Below are 20,875 nucleotides of genomic sequence, written 5' to 3' on the forward strand. Positions count from 1 at the left end.
GAGGAAGAGGGAGAGAGAATCTCAAGCAGGCTCCCCACTGAGTGCATAGCCCTACGTGGGGCTCGATCTCACGGTCCTGAGATCATGACCTGAGCCAAAGTCAGATGCTTAACCAACTGAGCCACCCATGCACCCCTCAAGGCCATTTTTAACTAAATTTCTCAGTTTGAGGATCCCTGGACCACATGTATAATAAACTCAAAATTCAGAGCCTCATGAAGGCAGATCTGTGTTTGTAAAATCCACGGAAATGTTTTTACTTTCCCAGACCCAGAGCCCAATGCAAAACACATACACTCTAGTCTTTCTATACACTGCTGAGTGGATGTTTCCTAATCTGCCCTGTCTTCAAAGGTATTGCTTCTTGGGAATCTTTTGTGTGATATGAGTGTACTTGTCCGTTACAGTTCCTCACCTCACCAGGCTCAAGGCTTCATAGTCTTTTCTGTTCTTTTTTTTTTTTTTTTTTAAGATTTTATTTATTCCTTTGAGAGAGAGAGCATGCACGGGGTTGAGCGTGGGGAGGGTCAGAGGGGGAGAGCAGAGGGAGGGGAAGAGAGAATCTCAAGCAGACTCTATGCTGATCAGGGAGCCTGACACAGGGCTCCATCCCAGGACCCTGAGATCTCAACCTGAACTGAAGGCTCAGCCTGAGCCACCCAGGCATCCCTCAAGTTTTTATTTAAATTCTAGTTAGTTCACATACAGTATAATATTAGTTTCAGGAGTAGAATTTAGTGATTCATCACTTACATATAACACCCCGTGCTCATCACAACAGGTGCCCACCCATCACCCATCTAGCCCATCCTCCTGCCCCTCTCCCTCCAGCAGCCCTCAGTTTTTTACTATAGTTAAGACTCTCTTCGGGGCTCCTGGCTGGCTCAGTCAGTAGAGCATGTGACTCTTGGTCTTAGGGTTGTGAGTTCAAGCCCTATATTGGGCATGGAGCCTACTTAAAAAAAAGGGGGGGGTCTCTTTTATGGTTTGCTTCCCTCTCTCTTTTTTTTTTCTTTCCCCTACGTTCATCTGTTTTGTTTCTTAAATTCCACATATGAGTGAAAGGCCTTTTCTCTTCCCTTGTTTTCTTTCTTCTCCTCTGCAGGCCCTGTCCTCTTTCTCTTTTCTTTCTCTCCCTCTCTTTTTTGGGGATGTAGGAATGGGGCTCCATGAATTTACTCTGTTGCTTTCCTGGTTATGCTAAAAGAATGTTTGTCGCTCCAAACTAGCATGTCCAGATTTTTTCTTAAATAAGAGGGCCTTCGTGTTAATTTGTGCACCTTGGTACTAAAAACAGAAGGCAGTACATTTTATAAATACATACATATGTAATTCAAATACAATCTAGGATATATATAATTAGAATATATTGAATATAGTTAGAATGTAATTCTAATATAAAGGAAAATTAGGCATATATATATATATATATATATATATATATCTCCAATTGCCCAATCTGTCACTTTTAAACGAATTATTTTTTATAAGCAATTCTTCTACATTAGTTCAAATATCAAAAGTATAAAACAGGGGCGCCTAGATAGCCACCAATCCGTGGCTCTTTCCATGACATTTTTCTCGAAGAGCCCATGGATATTAATTCTCAGATGCCATTTTCTTCAGTGACCTGTCTTCTCTTCCACTCACCAGGATCAACTTGCAGCAGATATGTACAACTTTATGGCCAAAGAAGGGGAGTATGGCAAATTCTTTGTTACGGTAAGCACCTCGCCTTGCCAAAATATGAAAGCATTGTAAAAATTGAGTTGTTTTAGCTTTTTTTTGTAAAAGTTTTCATTTTTGGTTTTGCTCAGCCATTGTGTGTGTGTCCATCCGATGCTAACGTTACTTTTGTTTTTGAATGTGGGTCTGTTCTCAGTTATTAGAAGCCCAAGCAGATTACCATAGAAAAGCATTAGCAGTCTTAGAAAAGGCCCTTCCCGAAATGCGAGCCCATCAAGGTAATGTAACCTGTGTGCTGGCTGATGCCCCCTTTCCTAAGCCTCTGCCACTTCCGCCTCTGTTTTCTGCCTCCTGACTCCTTTGCATGCACTTCCTCTGGATAACGCCTCTCTGCCTAGGAGAGCACTCCCAGCATAATTTCATCTTTCCTCGCCGCGTTCTCTAATTTCTTCCAAACCCAGATTAACCTACTAATGAGACATTCGCAGCTCTTCTGACCTCTTCAGTTGAGAAAGCTGGATCCTTTGTGGGGAGCGGGTGCCTGTACATGTTTTCCCGTCTTATCCTTTTCTGAGTCCATTATTTGGTCCATTTGGGTTTAATTCTGATCCTGTGATTCCAAGAGCATACATTCTGGGGAAAATACTGTGGACCTTCTAAAAGGAATTTTAGAAACCAGTACTTGCTAGCCCCTCATTGGTGTGACTGAATCATAAGGCCATGACCTCCTTGTCCCCCTCTTCCTTGCGGTCCTACAAGGCTCTGGTTCTTAGCACTCACATCCTGCCCACACATCAGGCTCTCCGCCGATCTCACCCACAGGTCATGAGTGGACTGAGCTTTCTCCTGATGCTTGGTTTTACCTGCACGTTAAAGCTTTTGACTCTTAACTCTCTGATTTGCCACCAGAGCATCTCCCAGCAGAAATCAGTAAACACAGCTGGGGCAGAAGTTGCTGTGTCTTCTCTGGCCCTGTCGTACTCTTTTGCTTGTGTAGACCCCACATCGGGAGCTTAGTTTCCCCCTGCAGAACCTTTGGTCTTGAGCTGAAGAGGTTTGAGCGTGGTGACTCCGTGATCTGGAAAGCGAGTCAGCAAGTGTGTGGGTGGGTTGTGTGTGTTGTGGGTGTGCACACACACTGGCACCCTCAAGAACGTCACTTCTCTCAGTTTGAGGAGGTCCCAACAGCTTCTGGCTTTGTGCCTGAAAGGTTTTAGATGGTAGAATTAGAAAATTCTAGATCTTGACCACCTGCATAGTCAGATCTTCAGCCATCTTGAGTAAATGCGTCTGATTGACTCTTCCTAGGATGAGCTGCCCTTGCTTTTCTAATTGATCTGATCTCCTTGTTTGCCGATGACGAGGTTGAATCGCAGTGCAAAGGAATGAAGCTGCTGGCAAACATTCCGCCTTGCAAGGGGCAGGCTCTTGCGGCGCAAGTCCCAAATGCCAAGAGTGTGCATCTGTGGGGAACCTACCATGTGCCTGGTCCTGTGTGGGACAAAATAGGAACCATCATCATCTTAGCCTTTGCATGAATTAAAGTCTGGTTTGGAGCTGACGAACAAGCACAAAAAAAGAGAAGATTGGGTTTCATGAGCAGGACTTTTTTTTTTTTTTGAAGATTTTATTGATTTATTTGAGAGAGAGAGAGCATGAGAGGGGAGCAGCAGAGGGAGAGGGAGAAGCAGCTCCCCATACAAGGAGCCCGATGCAGGGCTCGATCCCAGAATCCTGAGATCAAAACCTGAGCCAAAGGCAGATGCTTAACTGACTGAGCCACCCAGGCATCCCGTGGACATTTTTTTTTTAACTATTTTTTTCCCAAGGCTATTTTCCCTAGAGAAGTGTGCCAGCAAGTGACAGGGAACAGGAAGAGGGCAGGAAGGAAGCTGAGGATGGAACAAGGAGCAGGGGTGTGGGGGCAGAAACCCAGTGAAGGAAATGTGATCTATCTTTCTCTCCGAGGTTGCCAAGCCTTGGGATTCAACCCCTTCCACCTCTGCCTGTCCTCCCATTTCCCTGTTCTCTTAGTTCCTGTCTTCCTCTTCCTTTTTCTTCTTCTGTTTTCAGAAAGACTCAGAGCATCCTTACGGTAGAGAAAAAAACCACCTTGACCCCACAGCTGCCGCGCCCCCGTGCAACCTGAGCTCACACGCACGGTCAGCTGACCGGACTTGGTACCTGCCTGTCTGCAGCATGGTGCCCCTCTAAATCTTATCCTCCTCTGTTCTTCTGGCAGGCTGTCTGAATGACTCGTTTCCACCGGCCAGCCCTTCACACTGTGCAGTCGCGCTTCTGCTCCCAGTCACCCTTTTGCTCCCAGTCACCCTTCTATTCAGAGTAAAAAATACTGCAGTTCCCAGTGGACCAGAGGCTCTTAATTGTCGATCCTGGCATTTGATGTGGCTTGGGCTGTCTCTCCTTTGATGGAATGTGTGCCCCTCATTGCACCTGATTGTATCTTTCCTTGTTGGGGCTGTGCACGTCCCCGCCTGACCCCTTTGTCCCTAGAGCCCCCTCCTGGTGCCAGCCCCCATGTCGTCCGCATCTTCACCCTCATAGCCACCTCAGCGCTGGTTCCCTCTGAGGCTCTGGCTGTCGCCTGAGACTCCAGGCATCCCAGAAAGCAAGCCGATTCTTCCCCCAAAACCAGCCATCCTTTTCTCCTCTGTGTCTCCTGGATGCCACCTCCCTCCAAACCGTGGCTTGACTTTGGAGCCCTCTTGTCGTTCCCTTCCCATACCCTGTAGCCGGGGTCTGTCCTTTCTGCCCTCTGCTGAGCCTTCTGCTCCACCCACAGCCGTCCCCCCTGCTCCGGGACCTTGTCACCTTGGGTAAGAGCTATGGAATCAAGTGTAAATTCTGGTCTTTTCTCAGCCCTTCTTCCCTGGTCTGTTTCATTCAGACCCCCCAGCTCCCCTCCTCGAAGCCAACAGTGAACACTTCGTCTCCCGAGTTGCTCTAGCATCTGTGGTCATGCCAGAAGTCACAAACAGCCGTATCTCATTTTCCAAAAAATTCTGCCATCATTTAAACACCAGACGCCTTCACATAACAATCTAATTTCTGGCTTCTCTTGGAAGTCCCGGAAGTCTGGCAGGAGGCTGCCTTTCAGCGGACCCCATGCCCCCAGTCTGACTCAGCACCTCGGGGGCCTCCCTGGCCGCAGTGGGCACCAGCATCTGCAACCCTGATCTGTACCATTTTCTGGCTACAACTTAGCAAACATGTCTTGTCTTGTTAATGACTGTTGTATGTTTACGTGTATGTCTTGTCTTTTCTTCCCAGTTAGAAGGGTGGGGAGTCTCTGTGAACTTGGGGTGCTGCTGCAGCCCCCGGCACTTAGCAGGTCCGTTGTTGGAGATGCCAACACCCTTTGGGTGATCTGGCTCAGCAGTTGTCTAGATGACTGGTTCTCACGACCGCCCTCTATCAGTGTCACACCAAGGTTGGCAGGGGGCACGCTGTAGAGCGTTTCCAAGAAAGTCCCGGTGGGGGTTTGGAGAATGCCCAGCTCTTGCCACCATGGGGTCAGACATGTGGTGGATGTGATGGCAGGTGCCATTTGCAGAACTCCCCTGGGGATTCTGAGGCACCGCCCCCACCCCCAGGGGACGAGTCTCACGGCCATTTTCTACTTGTGTTGAGAATCATTTAGATAAAAGGGACAACGTATGCAGGGGAAGGACTGGTCTCAGGGAAGGGCCAGGCCCCCAGACGCTCTTGCTTCTAAGAATTACACTGGCCGGGGCGGGGCCAGGGTCAGGGCCCCACCTCCCTTGCCCCTCACCCCTCTTCGACCTGGAGTCCCCTTGCTCTTTCCATCTATTTTAACCTTGTACAAGCTCTTGGACCCGTGGACCTGGCGGGGTTCCCTCTTCTTCCTTCCCCTGTGTGCAGATCACGCGATCGGGCCTGTCCCTGCTCTTCCGTGTAGCCAAGTGTAAATGGTCACATGAGAGTCCTTCTGCCTGCTTTGAACCCAAGGTTCGAACAGCAAAGTGGCTGCACGACGTTAACCCCATCAACGGTGCCGAGAAGGACGTGAACCCTTCCCGTCACTGGGAAGAACTAAGTGTTGCTCAGCAGAGTAGCTTCCATGGACCGGTTTCTCCTCTTCTGTGTCCGTGTGCGTCTCAGGCAGCACGAGATCTGTATGGACTCACCGGCGGGCCAAACCCAACCAAACACTTCTCGTTCTAACGGAATTCATCCATTCGCGAGACTCTCGTTTCCGTTTCACCGCTCTATTGTGCGTCCTCCTGCTAAGCTACCTCCCGTCTCTTGTGGAATGAAGCAGAGTGTGCGACCCCAAAGTAATATAAACGATTGCTTTCCTGCTGGCACAGGCTTCAGCCTCAGCTGCTTGGGGGCTGCGGATACAGCGTGGTTTCCTACCCGGAATGTCCGGGACCGGGCGGGGGTGGCAGCATTCGGAAGCACTGCATGTCCCGGAGACGTTGCATTTAATATGAGTTCACATCGGCCATCTTCCAGTCTTGTGTGATGACGCTTGGCTTGTGTTTAAAATCTTAAGAAGTTATTTCCTCTTTCACATTGAAGGAGTCCAGTTCTTGTCCTGGAGATGGAAGGCCAGTGCCGCTTTGCATGGCGAGAGTAAATTTCCTTCCAGTGAAATCAGTGTGCTCAGACCGGTCCTCGGGTTAGCGCCAGGCAGCCCACCTGTCCCGTGCAGGAGCCCCATCGCGCCTTCTGCTGGGCAGCTCGCCCTGGAGGGCGTTCAGGGCTCTGTTCCGCAAGTAACCCCCCAGCCTGGGACCTATTCTTGCTCTAGTACATGGTAAATAACCAAAGCAGACAGAACAGATGCTTCCCCTTTTCCCAAAGCCTCAACTACCGGTTTGCTTAAAAAAAAAAAAAAAAAATCCTCTTTGGTAGTTTGGGGAGGAAAAAAAACTCCCCAGTGATGCCATGAGATTGCTGCGAATCTTACTGGACGGTTTGCTACTCTAGATAAGTGGGCGGAAAAGCCAGCCTTTGGGACGCCTTTGGAAGAACACCTAAAGCGGAGTGGCCGTGAGATCGCCCTGCCCATCGAAGCCTGCGTCATGCTGCTCCTGGAAACAGGCATGAAGGAGGAGGTGAGCGGCGCTTGGGGGCCCCGCCTGCCACCACCTACCTGACGGCTTTCCAGCTATGGTCTCCGTGACCCACATTTTAAATTGGTCCCCTGCACATGATCCCTGGAACAGACACTGAATGAAACGAGTTTCACAGAACATTTCCCTTTTCCGCTTGTGGTGCTCTCTGACTTTCTTTGGCCCCACTTGATTGTTTCATTTTCGACTCTTGTTGTGATTCATGACATTGAATTTCATTTTTTAAAAAACTTTTTTACAAGATTTTATTTATGTATTCATGAGAGAGAGAGAGGCAAAGGGAGAAGAAGCAGGCTCCCTGTGGATCAGAGAGCCCGACTCGGGACTTCATCCCAGGACCTTGGGATCATGACCTGAGCCAAAAGCAGATGCTTAACTGATGGAGCCACCCAGGTGTCCCGGCGCCCCTTAATTTTTAAAAAGATCTTATTTATTTGAGAGAGCGAGAAAGGGAGAGCACAGGAGGGAGAGTGAGGGGGAGAAGCAGACTCCCCACTGAGCAGAGGGCCTGACATGGGACTCGATCCCAGGACCCTGGGATCATGACCTGAGCAGAAGGCAGATGCTTAATGGGCTGAGCCACCCAGGTGCCCCCATAACACTGAATTTCATGAGGCGCTAGGACCAGAGCTTCTGTGAGCTTTAGTTTGCTTATAGCAGCATATTACATTTGGGTAGTACTATGCATTTTGGTGGGGGTATTTACGTACTTATGTTATGGAATCCTTACCCCCCAAACTCCACTTACCAAGCAGGGCAGGTCTTGTTACTTCTTGTGTTCATATGTGAGTGAGTGCATGGTAGGGGGTAAAATCAAACACCAAGTCTTTTTTTTTTCCTTTTAAAAACCTTACTGAAGTATAATATACATAGAAAGTGTATGTATCATAAGTGAACAGCTTGAGAAGTTTCCACAAACTGAACCCACTCGTGCGGTCAGCACCCAGATTAAGGAACAGCCCAGAAGCCCTCCTCGTGTTTGCTTCCAGGCACTGCCCAGCCCCCACTGATGTGACCCCCAACTTCTAGTAGCCGAGATCAGAGCTGCTCTGCCGGGGCCAATGCTGTCCCCTTTGGGAGCTATTTGGCAAGGTCTGGAGACATTTTTGATTGTCACAGGTTTGAAGGCAAGTTTGCTACTGGCTCTAGTGATGGAGACCAGGGCTGCTGTTAGACGGGTCACAGTGCACAGGACAGGCCCCCGCAACAAAGAATTATCTAGCCTGAAATGTCAGCACTACTGAGCTGAGAAACCCTGCCTAGATTAATTTTGCTTAAAACCACGCCTTATAACTCCTGGGCCAGTGTCTTCATAGTCCCGTCTTTCTTGGTTGACCTTCATGTGTTCTTCTCTAAGTAACATTTAGGGCAGTGAAAATGACAAACAGCCTAGCCTAGCAATTTTTCATTAGATGTCAATTAAAAAAAAATCCTAAATTTAGGAAACCTATAGCAGTCAACCCTGTGGAAGTATAAAATACTGCATTTAAATGGATTTCTAATAGGCACGGATATTTTAGCAATGGGGCAGGGCAAGAGCTCGCACCGATCAGGAATGAACTGCTCTCTGCCTGTCGGTCTGCCCCTCTGCCTGCCTGTGTTTGGTCCCGTCCTCCTTCCTGGTCGCCCTGCAAGGCAGGCAGCGTCCCTGCCCTCAAAGATGAGGTGTGTGGGAGTCGGGCTGGGGCGGAAGGCTCTTGCATCAGATGTGAACTGCTGCTCAGTGTAAAGCCCACAACTTGAACTTGATGCTAATGGCTTTTTGTTGTCTTTAGGGCCTTTTCCGAATTGGGGCTGGGGCCTCCAAGTTAAAGAAACTGAAAGCTGCGTTAGACTGTTCTACTTCCCACCTGGATGAGTTCTACTCTGACCCTCATGCTGTCGCAGGTGAGCCGCGAGGAGTTACCCTCGGGGAGGGGGGGGGGTCCCGTCTCAGATCACCAGGTAACAATCCAATGTTCATTTTCAGATTAGTGACAGATAAAATTGAAATGGTCTCCCCATATAGGTTTAATTGGACAAACTGAAATGACAAATAAAACTGAATAAGGGTACACACCCCGCCCACACACCCTTTTTCCTCCTTTGTTTGTTTTCCTGATTATTAAGTAAAGGTGAAGGTAGCTTATAACCCAACTATTTAAAGACCTGCTTGTATTTCCTTCCCTTCTTTCTCCTTCACAGTCTAGGTCTGCCTGGGGAAATGATGTCCATTAGAAGGTGACTTTGAAGCTAATTTCATTTTCCACTGACCCCTCCATCTATCTTGCAAGGGCCGGAATTTGTTTTAGGAACACTTCGTGCTCCAGCTTCTCCCGCTGATTCATGGCTCGTTCTAGATATTCTTGGCAGGTTATAATTGAGATCGTTTCAATTTGCAAAAAATAACATGTCCCGAGATTCCCAGGCTTACCCCTGGACATACTCAAAGTGAGTGTTACCAATTTCAGGTGCTTTAAAGTCCTATTTACGGGAACTGCCTGAACCTTTGATGACTTTTAACCTGTATGAAGAATGGACACAAGTTGCAAGGTAAGTTTAAAGAACACCGAGTTTTCAAAGTTAAAGGAAATGATGGCATATTATGTCCCCTTTGTGAGTCATCTTACTCTCAGGGGTCATAAAATAACATTAAAATAGCACATGTGTTAAATAGTATGTGCCTCAGGTCTTACGTGTCGGGTGAAAATATTGAGTATTATTATTAGTGTGGGAGAGTCAGCACTTCAATTCGAGTGATGTATATGGATGAAGACATAGAGTGCGACCCACATTAATAGAGCAGCTGGTCACAAGCTCCTTTTAGATGGAAAAAAGCCCTGTCGCGGGGACAGGTGTCATACTGGCCAATGGCGATGTGCCTGGCGAGCCATGGGGAAACTCAGCCGTGCAGTAATACAGTGTTGACAGTACTAGTAATGACAGTTAATGCTTACTTGTGCTCAGTACATACTAATCTTGACACCCATTACCTCCTGTCATCCATGACCAATGACATAAAAGATAGATGTGGTTAGCCTCATTTTCCAGACATGGAAACTGAGGCTGGGGGAGGCATGGGGCCCAAGGAACAGCAAGTCATGGGCAGAGTGGGAACTCAGGCCCAGACCCGTCTGCGCCAAAGACTGTGTCCCTATCCTTTGCTCCTTCTCCCCCACCCCCAGCTTCCGTGTACCAGGAGCTGTTGGCAGCCTTGTCCAAAAAGTCCCAGAGGCTTCTCTCTGGCCGGCCAGACTGCCTCCTTGTCAGCTTGTGCCTCGTGGTTCTGACTCACCTCCTCCCGCAGGTGCCTAATTCCTCACCCCTAAGGGAGGAGGAACAGATCTCCCGTCCCCTCCTCCCCTTCCCCTGTCTTTCGCCACTGTCACCCGTTCCCAGCAGATGGGCCGCCAGGTCTGATCAGTTAGGCTTCTGTGGCAGGTGCCTCTACCCCCGTCGGTAAGGTTTTTAAAGTCAGAGTAAGGGACGCCTGGGTAGCTCAGTCAGTTAAGTGTCTGCCTTCAGCTCGGGTTGTGATCCTGGGGTTCTGAGATCGAGTTCTGCATCGGGCTCCCTGCTCGGGGGGAGCCTGCTTCTCCCTCTGCCTGCTGCGCCCCCTGCTTGTGCTCTCATTCTCTCTCTCTCTGACAAATAAATAAATAAAATATTTTTTTAAAAGTCAGTAAGTTCGTAGTCACGGTCATATCCTTGGCACCTGCATGTGGCCCAGCCTGTTTTAAAAGTCCATGTTTGTGGGGCTGAATAAAGGGAAACCAAGAGGGGCACCTGGGTGGCTCAGTCGTTAAGCATCTGCCTTCAGCTCAGGTCACGATCCCAGGGTCCTGCGATCGAGCCCCGCATCAGGCTCCCTGCTCTGCAGGAAGCCTGCTTCTCCCTTTCCCACTCCCCCTGCTGGGGTTCCCTCTCTCGCTGTGTCTCTCTGTCAAATAAATAAAATCTTAAAAAAAAAAAAAGGGAACCCAAGAGAAGTGTCAAGTAGGAGAGCGTTCTAGGGTCTCCTGTATTGGGTGGCCTGCTCCACTCCTCCTGCTCCTTGATTCTTCTCTCAGTTCCGAGACTCCCGACGTCATTCCGGTGAGAAGATACACTTTTCGAAGCAGGTGTCTGTTTCTGGGTGTACTGATTCTCCATACATGAGAAATGTCAGCAGCCTGGTGACACGTCGACTGGCCTCTAATGTATAATTATGTTTACCCCCTACCTGTCACTCCAGATTGGTCCAGTTGTGGAGGACGTTTTAGGTCCAAAGGTGTATTGTATGGGCAACTGCTGACGCTCTCTCCTGCTGGCGGGCAAAGGTGACCGGCCTCATCCGGCCCTCTTTTGTGTCGATGGAAGTTTGCACATGGAAACTGTAGAGCAGAAGAGCTCCTGTGATTGCTTCACGACAGGAGAGGGCTGCTGGGCCTGGAGCCTTTGAGCGGAGTTAAGGGCAGGGAAAGTCTCGGGGGTCTGGATGCCCAGGAGCTTAGCCAGCTCACCTGTGGCTGGGCTGAGGTCCAGGAAGCCGCTCGTGGAGATAGGCGCCTTCCTAGACAGAATTTTCGGCGGTGTCCTGTTTCCTGTGTGCCAGGCTTTGGCACAAGTGGTTTCGCAGGGTTAAGCCTCTGGAACCTCCCCATCACTTGGCAGAATCAACGTTCATATCCCCAGGCGGGCGCATCAGGAGACCGCGTCTTGACGAGGCTAACTAACTCTCAGAGTTAAAGATTTAGTTGGTATTTGACTCCAAATTTATTTATTTCCAAATCTGTCCTGTTTTCCAGCTATGCTCTCTGTCAAGGAAGGCATCGCTGTTAACATAGCCTGTTGTTAACTCAGGGGTTTGGCTAATGCTCTGTCTTCATGAAGGGTTATGAATACAGATTTTGTTTCTTCTTTTCCTCAGCGTGCAGGATCAAGACAAAAAACTTCAGGATTTATGGAGAACATGCCAAAAGTTGCCACCACAAAATTTTGTTAACTTTAGGTATGTATGACCGGCATCCTTCAAATTAAACCTCCAAGCACACTATACAAGTGCTTCAGAGAGGAACTGGGGGTTTCTGGGAGTGGGATTTGATGCATGTTATTGGGACGCATATCACCGAGTGAAGCATCCACATTGCGTCTGCATTAACAGCAAAGTCCCCTGGTCAGTTTACCACTGCAGCTCCTAGGAGAAAGTTCTCATGGAAAGTTGGCTTGACTGCATGTTGGATTCGGACTCTAAATTATCCAGTAGGGGGCCTTCTGGCCGGCTCAGTTGGTAGAGCCCGCAACTCTTGATCTCAGGGTCGTGAGCTCAAGCCTTACATTGGGCATAGAGCTTACTTAAATAAATTTTTAAAAAATTGTCCAATATGTAAAAGGCAAAAATTAATCAACAATTCTATTTTCTACAATAGCTTTATATATGCTACATAATTTATTTTTAATAGAGCATAAATCATCCTGTTAAATGAAATGTCTAGAACTGGAGATTATGGATTGCTTTGTGGAATTACTGTTTCTAAGAAAATTTACCATGGAATATATCTCTAGAATTTCACCTCCATTTTCCTTTTGACCTAAATTGTGTCTTTGAAGAAGCATAGAGAGAAGGATAAAAGGTAGCCCAAGTATTGAAAACCAAAGAAAAGTTCATAAAAGGACTTGGTTCAAAATGATAAATGTTCTACTGATGACATTTCTGGCATGTTACCTGACCTTTAATTTCAGTCCTGGGTTCTACCACTAAACTAAGCTAAATACTCCCTTTTGACACCTTAAATACCAACTTTGCCTTAACAAGTACGTTAATATTTATGATATCTCTCTTTAGTTCATAAGGTACACCCAGCTTGGAATTATAGAGAGTCTCAGACTGTTCCATGCCTTATGCTGGAAATGGAATTGTAGTTCTTGGTACTTTGGGATTTGGTCTCTTATTTTGTTTGCTCTACTCTTTATAATTTTGACTAATTATTTTTTGAATAAGGAGCACATGCCCATGGCTCAGGATTCAAAAGGTGTCCAGTGAAAAAATCTCTCACATACACACACATGCATATATTCATTGCTCACACTCCTCCCTCTTATTTTGAGACCAAATGGTAGCATATATTGTAGACATCATTCTCTTTGCCTTCTTTGCTGAATATACATCCTGAAGATTTTTCCATATCCGTGCATAACAATCTTTTATGGCTGTATGGATATATCATAATTTATTTAATCAGCCCCCTATTCATAGATAGTGGGGTTATTCTTAGGTTTTTGTTTTCATAGTGCTGTGCTTACATAGGAGAGACTATAACCGTATGACAAATTGGACATTTTCATAATTACCACATAAAATATTTTCAAATACAGTTTCCTTTAAGCAGTGTCCCTCTGCTTGTATTTTTTTATGTTTGTATTAAAACACGTTGAGCCCACTGTTCATCAGATTGTAATTTACTGAGGGGTCGATAGGCACAAAGGAGAAGTGGATTGAGAACACATAGCAGAATAGAGATTGAATTGTGGAGGCTTTCTTGTGAGCTGTCGCCCTCTTCCGAGCCCTAACGGAGTCTGTTGTCTGAGACAGAGAGCACAGGACTTTGTAAGATACGGAACCGGAGCCAGATTCCCATTCAGCGCCTCTCTGCACTTAGCACCTGAGCAGCCTGGGGCTCAGCTCCAGGGCGGGATGCTGTTCCTGGAAATATCTCCGAGAACATGCCCTCCCCCCTTTCTCTTTCCTCCCCCAGGTATTTAATCAAGTTCCTTGCAAAACTTGCTCAGACCAGCGACGTCAATAAAATGACTCCCAGCAACATTGCGATTGTGTTAGGCCCAAACTTATTATGGGCCAAGACTGAGGGGTAAGTGACCTGTCCCCGTATCACGGTATTTCAGTCTCACTGCATGGGAACAGACCCCCGTTCCGGGGTAAGATGCACTTCCAGACTTGCGCTTCTGAACCTGGTCATTCCACGTAGCCAACATTCTCGGAACACTGCCGTGAGCTGGGTCCCATCCCAGACGCTGGCCGCACAGTGCTCAGAGGGCCCCGCTCTTGGGCATTCAGACAGATGAACGGCCGTGGCACCGTGACAGAGCTCACGTCTGTGCACGTGGGGGTGCTGCCGTAGACCTTACAAAGTACGACGGCCACGGCGCTTACCGAAGGAACACAGCTCAGGCTGCGGAGTGCAGGGAGAGCCCTGCAGGGGAGAAGGCACTTGGGTTGTACTTGGATGAATGAATAGCTCCCTGCAGGTGTGACCCGAATGAGCAAAAGTAGTGTGCGTGTGAAAGGGCCTGGTCGCTAATTTGGGGGTGGGGGTGGTGTCACGTGGTCTTGTAGAACCTGAGCACAGGACCCAGGGGACTGTGACCGAGATTATGAAGCCGCAGCCAGCTTCAGAAGGGCCTCGTATGTCGCAGCATCAAGGTTTCTAAGCAGAAGAATGAGTTGATCAAACGGCATTTAAAAAAAGAATTTTGGGGGCGCCTGGGTGGCTCAGTAGGTTAAGCATCTGCCCTCGGCTCAGGTCATGATCCGGGGGTCCTGGGGTCAAGTCCCATGTCGGGCTCCCTTCTCAGAGGGAGTCTGCTTCTCCCTCTGCCTCTGCAGCTCACCCCGCTCATGCGATTTCTCTCTCTCTCTGACTAAATAAAATCTTAAAAAAAAAAAAGGGAATTTGTTGGCATTGAGAAATGCAGATGGAATAGAAGTGAGGGGTCTGGGATCCCAGCTAGAGAGCTCCTGGGAAATCAGCATTGATATTTATTCTGTTTGGCGTTATAATGACCTCATCTAATCCTCACAAGTACCCTTTTTGAAGTAGTTGCTTCTGTCCTCATTTTTACAAGTGAGGACAAGGAACTTGCTTAAAGTTGCACAGCAGGGAAGTGGCGGGGCCCACCGTCTGTGTCCTGAATCTTCCTCACCCTCCTGCAACCGCCATCATTGTTCTTCACATTGGAAAATCATGGGCGATTCAAGTGTCCATTAAAAAATGCAGTGACTTTCTGAATTAAAATCTTTCATTCATTTATTCACTTAGTGTTCCCCCAACCTTGTTTCAGGAAGTATTAATAAGATTATTTGCAAAGATCCTGTGTCAGAAAGCAAAGTTAACGATACGCTGATATACAAAGAACATATGTTCTGTCTTACAACAAATAAATTCCAGGTAGACCAAAGAGTTAATTATGTAAAAAGTGATGCCATAAACATGGCAGGTCAGTATGACTTACCTCTTGGGATAGAGAAGTATTTTCTAAACATAAAATCGGTATAAGAAACAAATTTAAGAATGGATGGATTTGGCTTCGTCAATAGCTACAAACTTCTAACTGTCAGAAAGTGCCTTAAATAAATGATAATTCACAAAGCTAGGAAGGCGTTCCTCCAGAAGCGTCTGGAATATATGAAAAGGTCTGGCAACTCATTAGGCAAGAAGTATCTCCTGAAAAAGAAAAATTGGCCAAGAACGTGAGTAGATAGTTCCTCCCCAATCCAGCAGGGCTCTAATGCACAAGGGTGATGAGAGTCCAGAAGGGCGGAAGGGAAGTGTGAGTGGGCGGGGAGGAGAGTTCGCAGGTAGAGATTGCTTGCATTATAAGCTGGAATTCGAAAGGAGCTAGAACTTTCACTTAGTTGGAAATTGGGGTGAAAATGTTCTTCCCAGTGGGAAGAGCGGACAGAGGGATAGAGAGGGAGGAAGTCAGTTTGTGGCAGTCAGACCAGGGATCCGGCCGCTTGTTTATTCAGTGTCCTCATGTATGAAAAACTCCCCGTGTTGTAAAAATCAAATTAAATGAGGTGTGGAACCCGATGCCCTGAAGCATGGTGGGTGCTCCATAAATGTCAGGCCTTTGCAGCTTTTCGGCTTCTGTGGTACTCTGACTCTCAACTGGAACGTGAGCTCCTTGACGCTAGGGATAACAATTCTTACCTATTTTCCTCCCTTTGAACCCTGGCGTTCACACTCTCAGCTTCCAAACACGCATCTTGAGACCAGTCCACAGATATGGCAACCTTAAATAATAGTCTGTGTAAACGTGGGGGCTCAGGTTTTCTGATGTAAGGGGCACACCGAAACAGTGCACACTCTTGGTTATATTGTGGGCAAAATTGTCAGTGGAGTCTTGAGTCTTACAGGATGACTACCATGGGCAATACTGCTCCAGCGGGAAAATGCCTGGTTGGAACCCTGTTCCAAACCAACTTAAGATCAGCACTTGGACGCACCATTGTTCACCAGCTCACTCGCTGTTAACACAGCACGTGCAAACTAAGGAGTGACAGCCGAGTTGGGGTGATTTTTCCTCCTGGGGCATCACCACCACACGTTGAGGCCAGAGCCCCATGGATCTAGTTTTTGCATTTGTGCTTAAATATTTTCTTGTTTTAAAGTAATTCAATTGGGGACACCTGGGTAGCGCAGTCAGTTAGGCCTCTGACTCTTCGTTTCAGTGCAGGTCACGATCTCACGGTCCTGGGATCGAGCCCCGCATTGGGCTCACGTTCGGCAAGGAGTCTGCTTGAGATTCTCTCTCCCTCTGCCCTTCCCACTCGTGCTCACTCTTTCTCTCAAATAAATAAGTCTTTTTTAAAAATTACAAAATAAAGTCATTTAATTGCTCTGACACAACCTGTAGAAATTAGAGGCTGCCCGGGGGAAGCGGTCTAACTTTGTGAATGTCCTTCTCAGAACGCTGGCTGAAATGGCAGCGGCCACCTCTGTCCACGTAGTTGCAGTCATCGAGCCCATCATTCAGCACGCAGACTGGTTCTTCCCTGAAGGTAAAGTACCTTTTCAATTTCACGGACTGCCCAAGCAGCACAATAATGGTATACAAACTTCTTTAAAGAAGAAAATGCTTTAGGAGCCCCTTCGCGGGGACGTGACTAGTCTCACTTCCTCACGTTTGTTCTTAGACCCCTTGTGTTCATCTTTGACATACTGGCATCCACATTATTTTGTATTTCGCTTTGTTTTGCTTCGCCCTGGAGTGGTCCGCTCAGCCAGCGTGTACTGAATTCCCCTAGCTGCCTGTGTCTGCTGGTGAGATATGCTGTCTTCCTTGGAGGCACCTGGCCCTTGGAGAAGAAGCCATATAAACAGATATTATCACACATGGCGAGTTAGAAGGAAGGGCGGATGGTTTGACAAACTCAGATGTTGGGCACAAAGAACCAGAACTACTTTAAGGAAGGGGTGACCCTGAGTAGGCAGTTTTCCACTTGGAAGACAGCTTTTTGTTTCTGTAGGCAGGGAGATGGTTTTTGTAAAGGTGGAAGATGGAGACCGATAGTTTGGAGCCATTTTGTGAAGGTGGGAGTTGACTGTATCAGAGAAAGATTTCAGCTGACAGGTGATAGATTTTCCGACTATGTTTGTTGTAGTCCTGGGATCCTCAGAGGTTCCATGACCCACTTTGAGGGCACTGATAGGGCAAGCTTTGTGAGTCCAGACCTCCCACCCTGTACTTTGCCCGGAGTGGCCTGCTGTCACCACCCCTGGTGTGTGAGCTCCATGGCACCAGAGCAAGCCCGTTTCTCCTTTCCCAGGTTCTCCTCACCATCGAGAATCACACCTCACTCATGTAGGTTCTCAACAAGTACGTGATGCAAGGATAAATACTGGCCTTTTGCCCAAGATTTCTTTGGGAAAACGAGTCTTAGAAAAACTGCTGTAGGGGCACCTGGGTGGTACAGCGGTTAAGCGTCTGCCTTTGGCTCAGGGCGTGATCCCGGCGTTATGGGATCGAGCCCCACATCAGGCTCCTCCGCTGGGAGCCTGCTTCTTCCTCTCCCACTCCCCCTGCTTGTGTTCCCTCTCTCGCTGGCTGTCTCTGTCTCTGTCGAATAAATAAATAAAATCTTTAAAAAAAAAAATTTAAAAAGAAAAAAGAAAAACTGCTGTAGGCAGTATGGAGTTGGTGTTGCCTTTTATTTGCATTTTATATCAAACTATAAATACCTTTCATTTTCTTAAGTAATCCATGCTTATTGTCCTCTTCCATGTTGCATCATTATTATTATTTTTTTTTTACAAAGAAGAAAGCAGAGGAATTGTGTAACTTATATTCTGAATCGCACCCCGTCCTTATGTCTTGTTTCCTCATTTTACCTCCCCCTGCCTTGGCAAACCATTCTTGAGAAGATAAGAGGGCAGGGAAGTTGCATTTGTGAAGCAGGGAGGGCTGGCGGGAGGTGAAAGCCTCACGCACCCGTACGCTCTATACCGCACTTGATGGCCGCTTCCTAGATACTGCATTATTTCACAAATTGAAGGTTGGTGGCGACCCTGCCTTGAATGTGTCCTTTGGTGCCATTTTTCCAATAGCATTTGATCATTTCATGTCTCTGTCCCATTTTGGTAATTCTTGCAGAGTTTCAAACTTTTTCATTCTTTTTTTTTTTAAGATTTTATTTATTTATTCGACAGAGATAGAGACAGCCAGCAAGAGAGGGAACACAAGCAGGGGGAGTGGGAGAGGAAGAAGCAGGCTCATAGCAGAGGGGCCTGATGTGGGGCTCGATCCCAGAACGCCGGGATCACGCCCTGAGCCGAAGGCAGATGCTTAACCGCTGTGCCACCCAGGCGCCCCAAACTTTTTCATTCTTATTATATTGGTTAGAGTGATCTGTGATCAGTGATCATAATTCGCTGAAAACTCAGATGATGGTTAGCATTTCTTAGCAATAAAGGTATATGCATTGTGTTTGTAGACATAATGCTATTACACATGACAGCATAGTATAAACATAACTTTTATGTGCACTAGGGAACCAAAGGAGGCATTTGACTTGCTTTATTGTGCTATTCGTTTTACTGGGATGTTCACTTCATCGTGGTATTTGCTTTATCATGATACTTGCTTTATCGTGATATTCGCCTTATTTCAATGGTCTGCCACCAAACCTGCATTATCTCTGAGGTGTGCCTGCACGCTTGTTTCTTTTTCTTCTTGCAGAGGTGGAATTTAACGTATCAGAAGCATTCGTGCCTCTCGTCACCCCAAATTCCAATCACTCATCTCACACTGGAAATGACTCTGACTCAGGGACCCTCGAGAGGAAGCGGCCTGCCAGCATGGCGGTCATGGAAGGGGACTTGGTGAAGAAGGAGAGGTGTGTTTAAAGCTGTTCACTTTCCTCCCGCAGCAGGTGTCACGTAGAAGAATTATCGAACCCTCGGTATCTGGTACTGCCTCAATGGACCTGTAGTATGAGAGTGGCCCATGGTGCACCCATGACTGTTAGGTCCAGCTATTTCGGGAACTCTGCTCTAGTTCATTCCAAACATTAACATGACCACAAGGCAGCTATGTAGCTGGTCAGTACACATTTGTTCCATATGCATCCAGGCTTCACTTGGTCTGTGATAAGCCCCACAGTGGAACAGCATCATACACAGGCTACAGAGCCACCTAAACCTACTTGATGGGGGGAAATTTAAACACTGTGGACAGATGGGAGAACAACCCACCTCTCACAGTGAGATTTGGTGTTTTGGTATAACTTGGCCCCTCAATGGAAGCCAGCCACTGAATGTGATGTTCACCTGGAGATGCTTCCGTATATGCCAATTGTGGAAGAAAAAAGATGGCTGCGTGGGACTTAGTGAGAGACGTAGGTCTCTATACTATGCTCCACAGGCCATTTTAGTGGGATTTTCAAAGCTTAATAAGGCTGTTTGTAGTTTGTGCCTTCAGAGGCCAAGCCATTCATTCCGTATGATGAAATGCCACTGTGCTCCCCCATAAGGCCCAGTTAGAGAGGACTGCGGAGTCGCGCTCTTTTCGCGCACACACGGAATGACATCGCCGGACATTGTTTTACAGCTAAACAACAAGCTCTTCTTTTCATTACCCGATCTTATAGTGAGATTTGATTTTTTTTGTTTCCTTTTGCTTTGTCGTTGTTGTTGTTGTTTAATCCATAGCAAAGGCCAGTGCTTTACTACCCTATTCTGTCCCTCTGAAACCCACATTTCTTAGGGGCAGAAGTTTTACTTCTCTGAAGCCCCGATCACACATTAGGTCCTGCCTCCTGATGACACACGGGCCACCGCACAATTAGCCTTCACGTGTTTGAAGTCACAAAATGCAGCATCGTGGCCCTGGTCGGCACATAAGAAACGATTCTCGGTTATCTCCCGGGGTGGAGTCTCCCCACCAACTGACCCGGGACACGCAAGCTCAGGGAGCCACATGTCTTTATTTTTCAAACTGAAAAGCTTGAAAGTTCATTCATCAGTCGGCTTTCGTGAAAAGTGAATCTTCCTCCTCCCCGTCCTCCAACCACCATCTCCTTCCCAAAAGCAGCCATTTTTTTCGGGGGTCACGAATCCTCTCAGTTATATTCTTTGCATCCGCCTGCACCAGTGCTCGTACATCTCAGCTGTAGAGGCAGTGCGGTGTGACATCCTGATGCTGCCCTCAGCTTCCATCCGGTCCCCCAAACACACAGACGCAAGGCGGCCATTGGGTGGTAGGCAGGTAGGCACGCTAACACGATGTCCCCCACTCAGGACGAGGCCTGCCCGTTTGCTTTCAGCTGTTCACACCCAGAACAGGACATTGATCGATACCAGGTCTGTTGGCTTGCTCAGGTTTAAAGCCAGGTTGAGCTGCTTGCCTTGGTAATCACAATGACCATTCGTGTGGTCCTTGCCGCCTCACTGCATGCTGGGCAACTCGGGTGGCTCTCCCCGTGTGCGGGTTTTAACACGTGTGGACCGATGGACTTCTGTCTCAGTAGTCGGCTTGCATGCTGTGTTGACTGTTTCTTCTTTCTGTGTAGCTTTGGTGTGAAGCTTATGGACTTCCAGGCCCACCGGCGGGGTGGCACTCTAACTAGAAAGCACATATCCCCAGCTTTCCAGCCGCCACTCCCGCCCACAGATGGCAGCACCTTGGCTCCTGCAGGCCCAGAGCCCTCTCCCCAGAGCTCTAGGGCTGAAAGCAGCGCAGGGGGTGGGACGGTCCCCTCCTCTGCGGGCATACTGGAGCAGGGGCCAAGCCCGGGCGACAGGTAAGAAGGCCGGCTTCTGCTGGCAGTGGGTGCTCAATGCCCCAGCCTTCTTGCAGGTGCTGGCCTG

General features: G+C 47.8%; 1 protein-coding gene across 7 annotated transcripts in view; it reads left to right on the forward strand.

Moving 5' to 3' along the window:
- ARHGAP17 (Rho GTPase activating protein 17) overlaps positions 1–20,875 on the forward strand; it is an 89,173-nt gene that overhangs the window by 47,404 nt on the left and 20,894 nt on the right. For 5 of the 7 annotated variants that reach the window (XM_040635199.1, XM_040635202.1, XM_040635203.1 and 2 more), the window contains exons 8-17: positions 1,654–1,722; positions 1,883–1,964; positions 6,664–6,791; positions 8,585–8,696; positions 9,260–9,341; positions 11,698–11,778; positions 13,523–13,636; positions 16,478–16,569; positions 18,747–18,903; positions 20,578–20,808. In XM_040635199.1, coding sequence (XP_040491133.1) covers positions 1,654–1,722; positions 1,883–1,964; positions 6,664–6,791; positions 8,585–8,696; positions 9,260–9,341; positions 11,698–11,778; positions 13,523–13,636; positions 16,478–16,569; positions 18,747–18,903; positions 20,578–20,808 — 1,148 coding nt within the window. The remainder of the gene's footprint in view (positions 1–1,653; positions 1,723–1,882; positions 1,965–6,663; positions 6,792–8,584; positions 8,697–9,259; positions 9,342–11,697; positions 11,779–13,522; positions 13,637–16,477; positions 16,570–18,746; positions 18,904–20,577; positions 20,809–20,875) is intronic. The other 2 variants (XM_040635204.1, XM_040635205.1) reach the window with 1 other exon arrangement.

The sequence above is a fragment of the Ursus maritimus genome, unplaced genomic scaffold (assembly GCF_017311325.1).
Source record: "Ursus maritimus isolate PB19 unplaced genomic scaffold, ASM1731132v1 scaffold_2, whole genome shotgun sequence".
Taxonomy (NCBI): domain Eukaryota; kingdom Metazoa; phylum Chordata; class Mammalia; order Carnivora; family Ursidae; genus Ursus; species Ursus maritimus.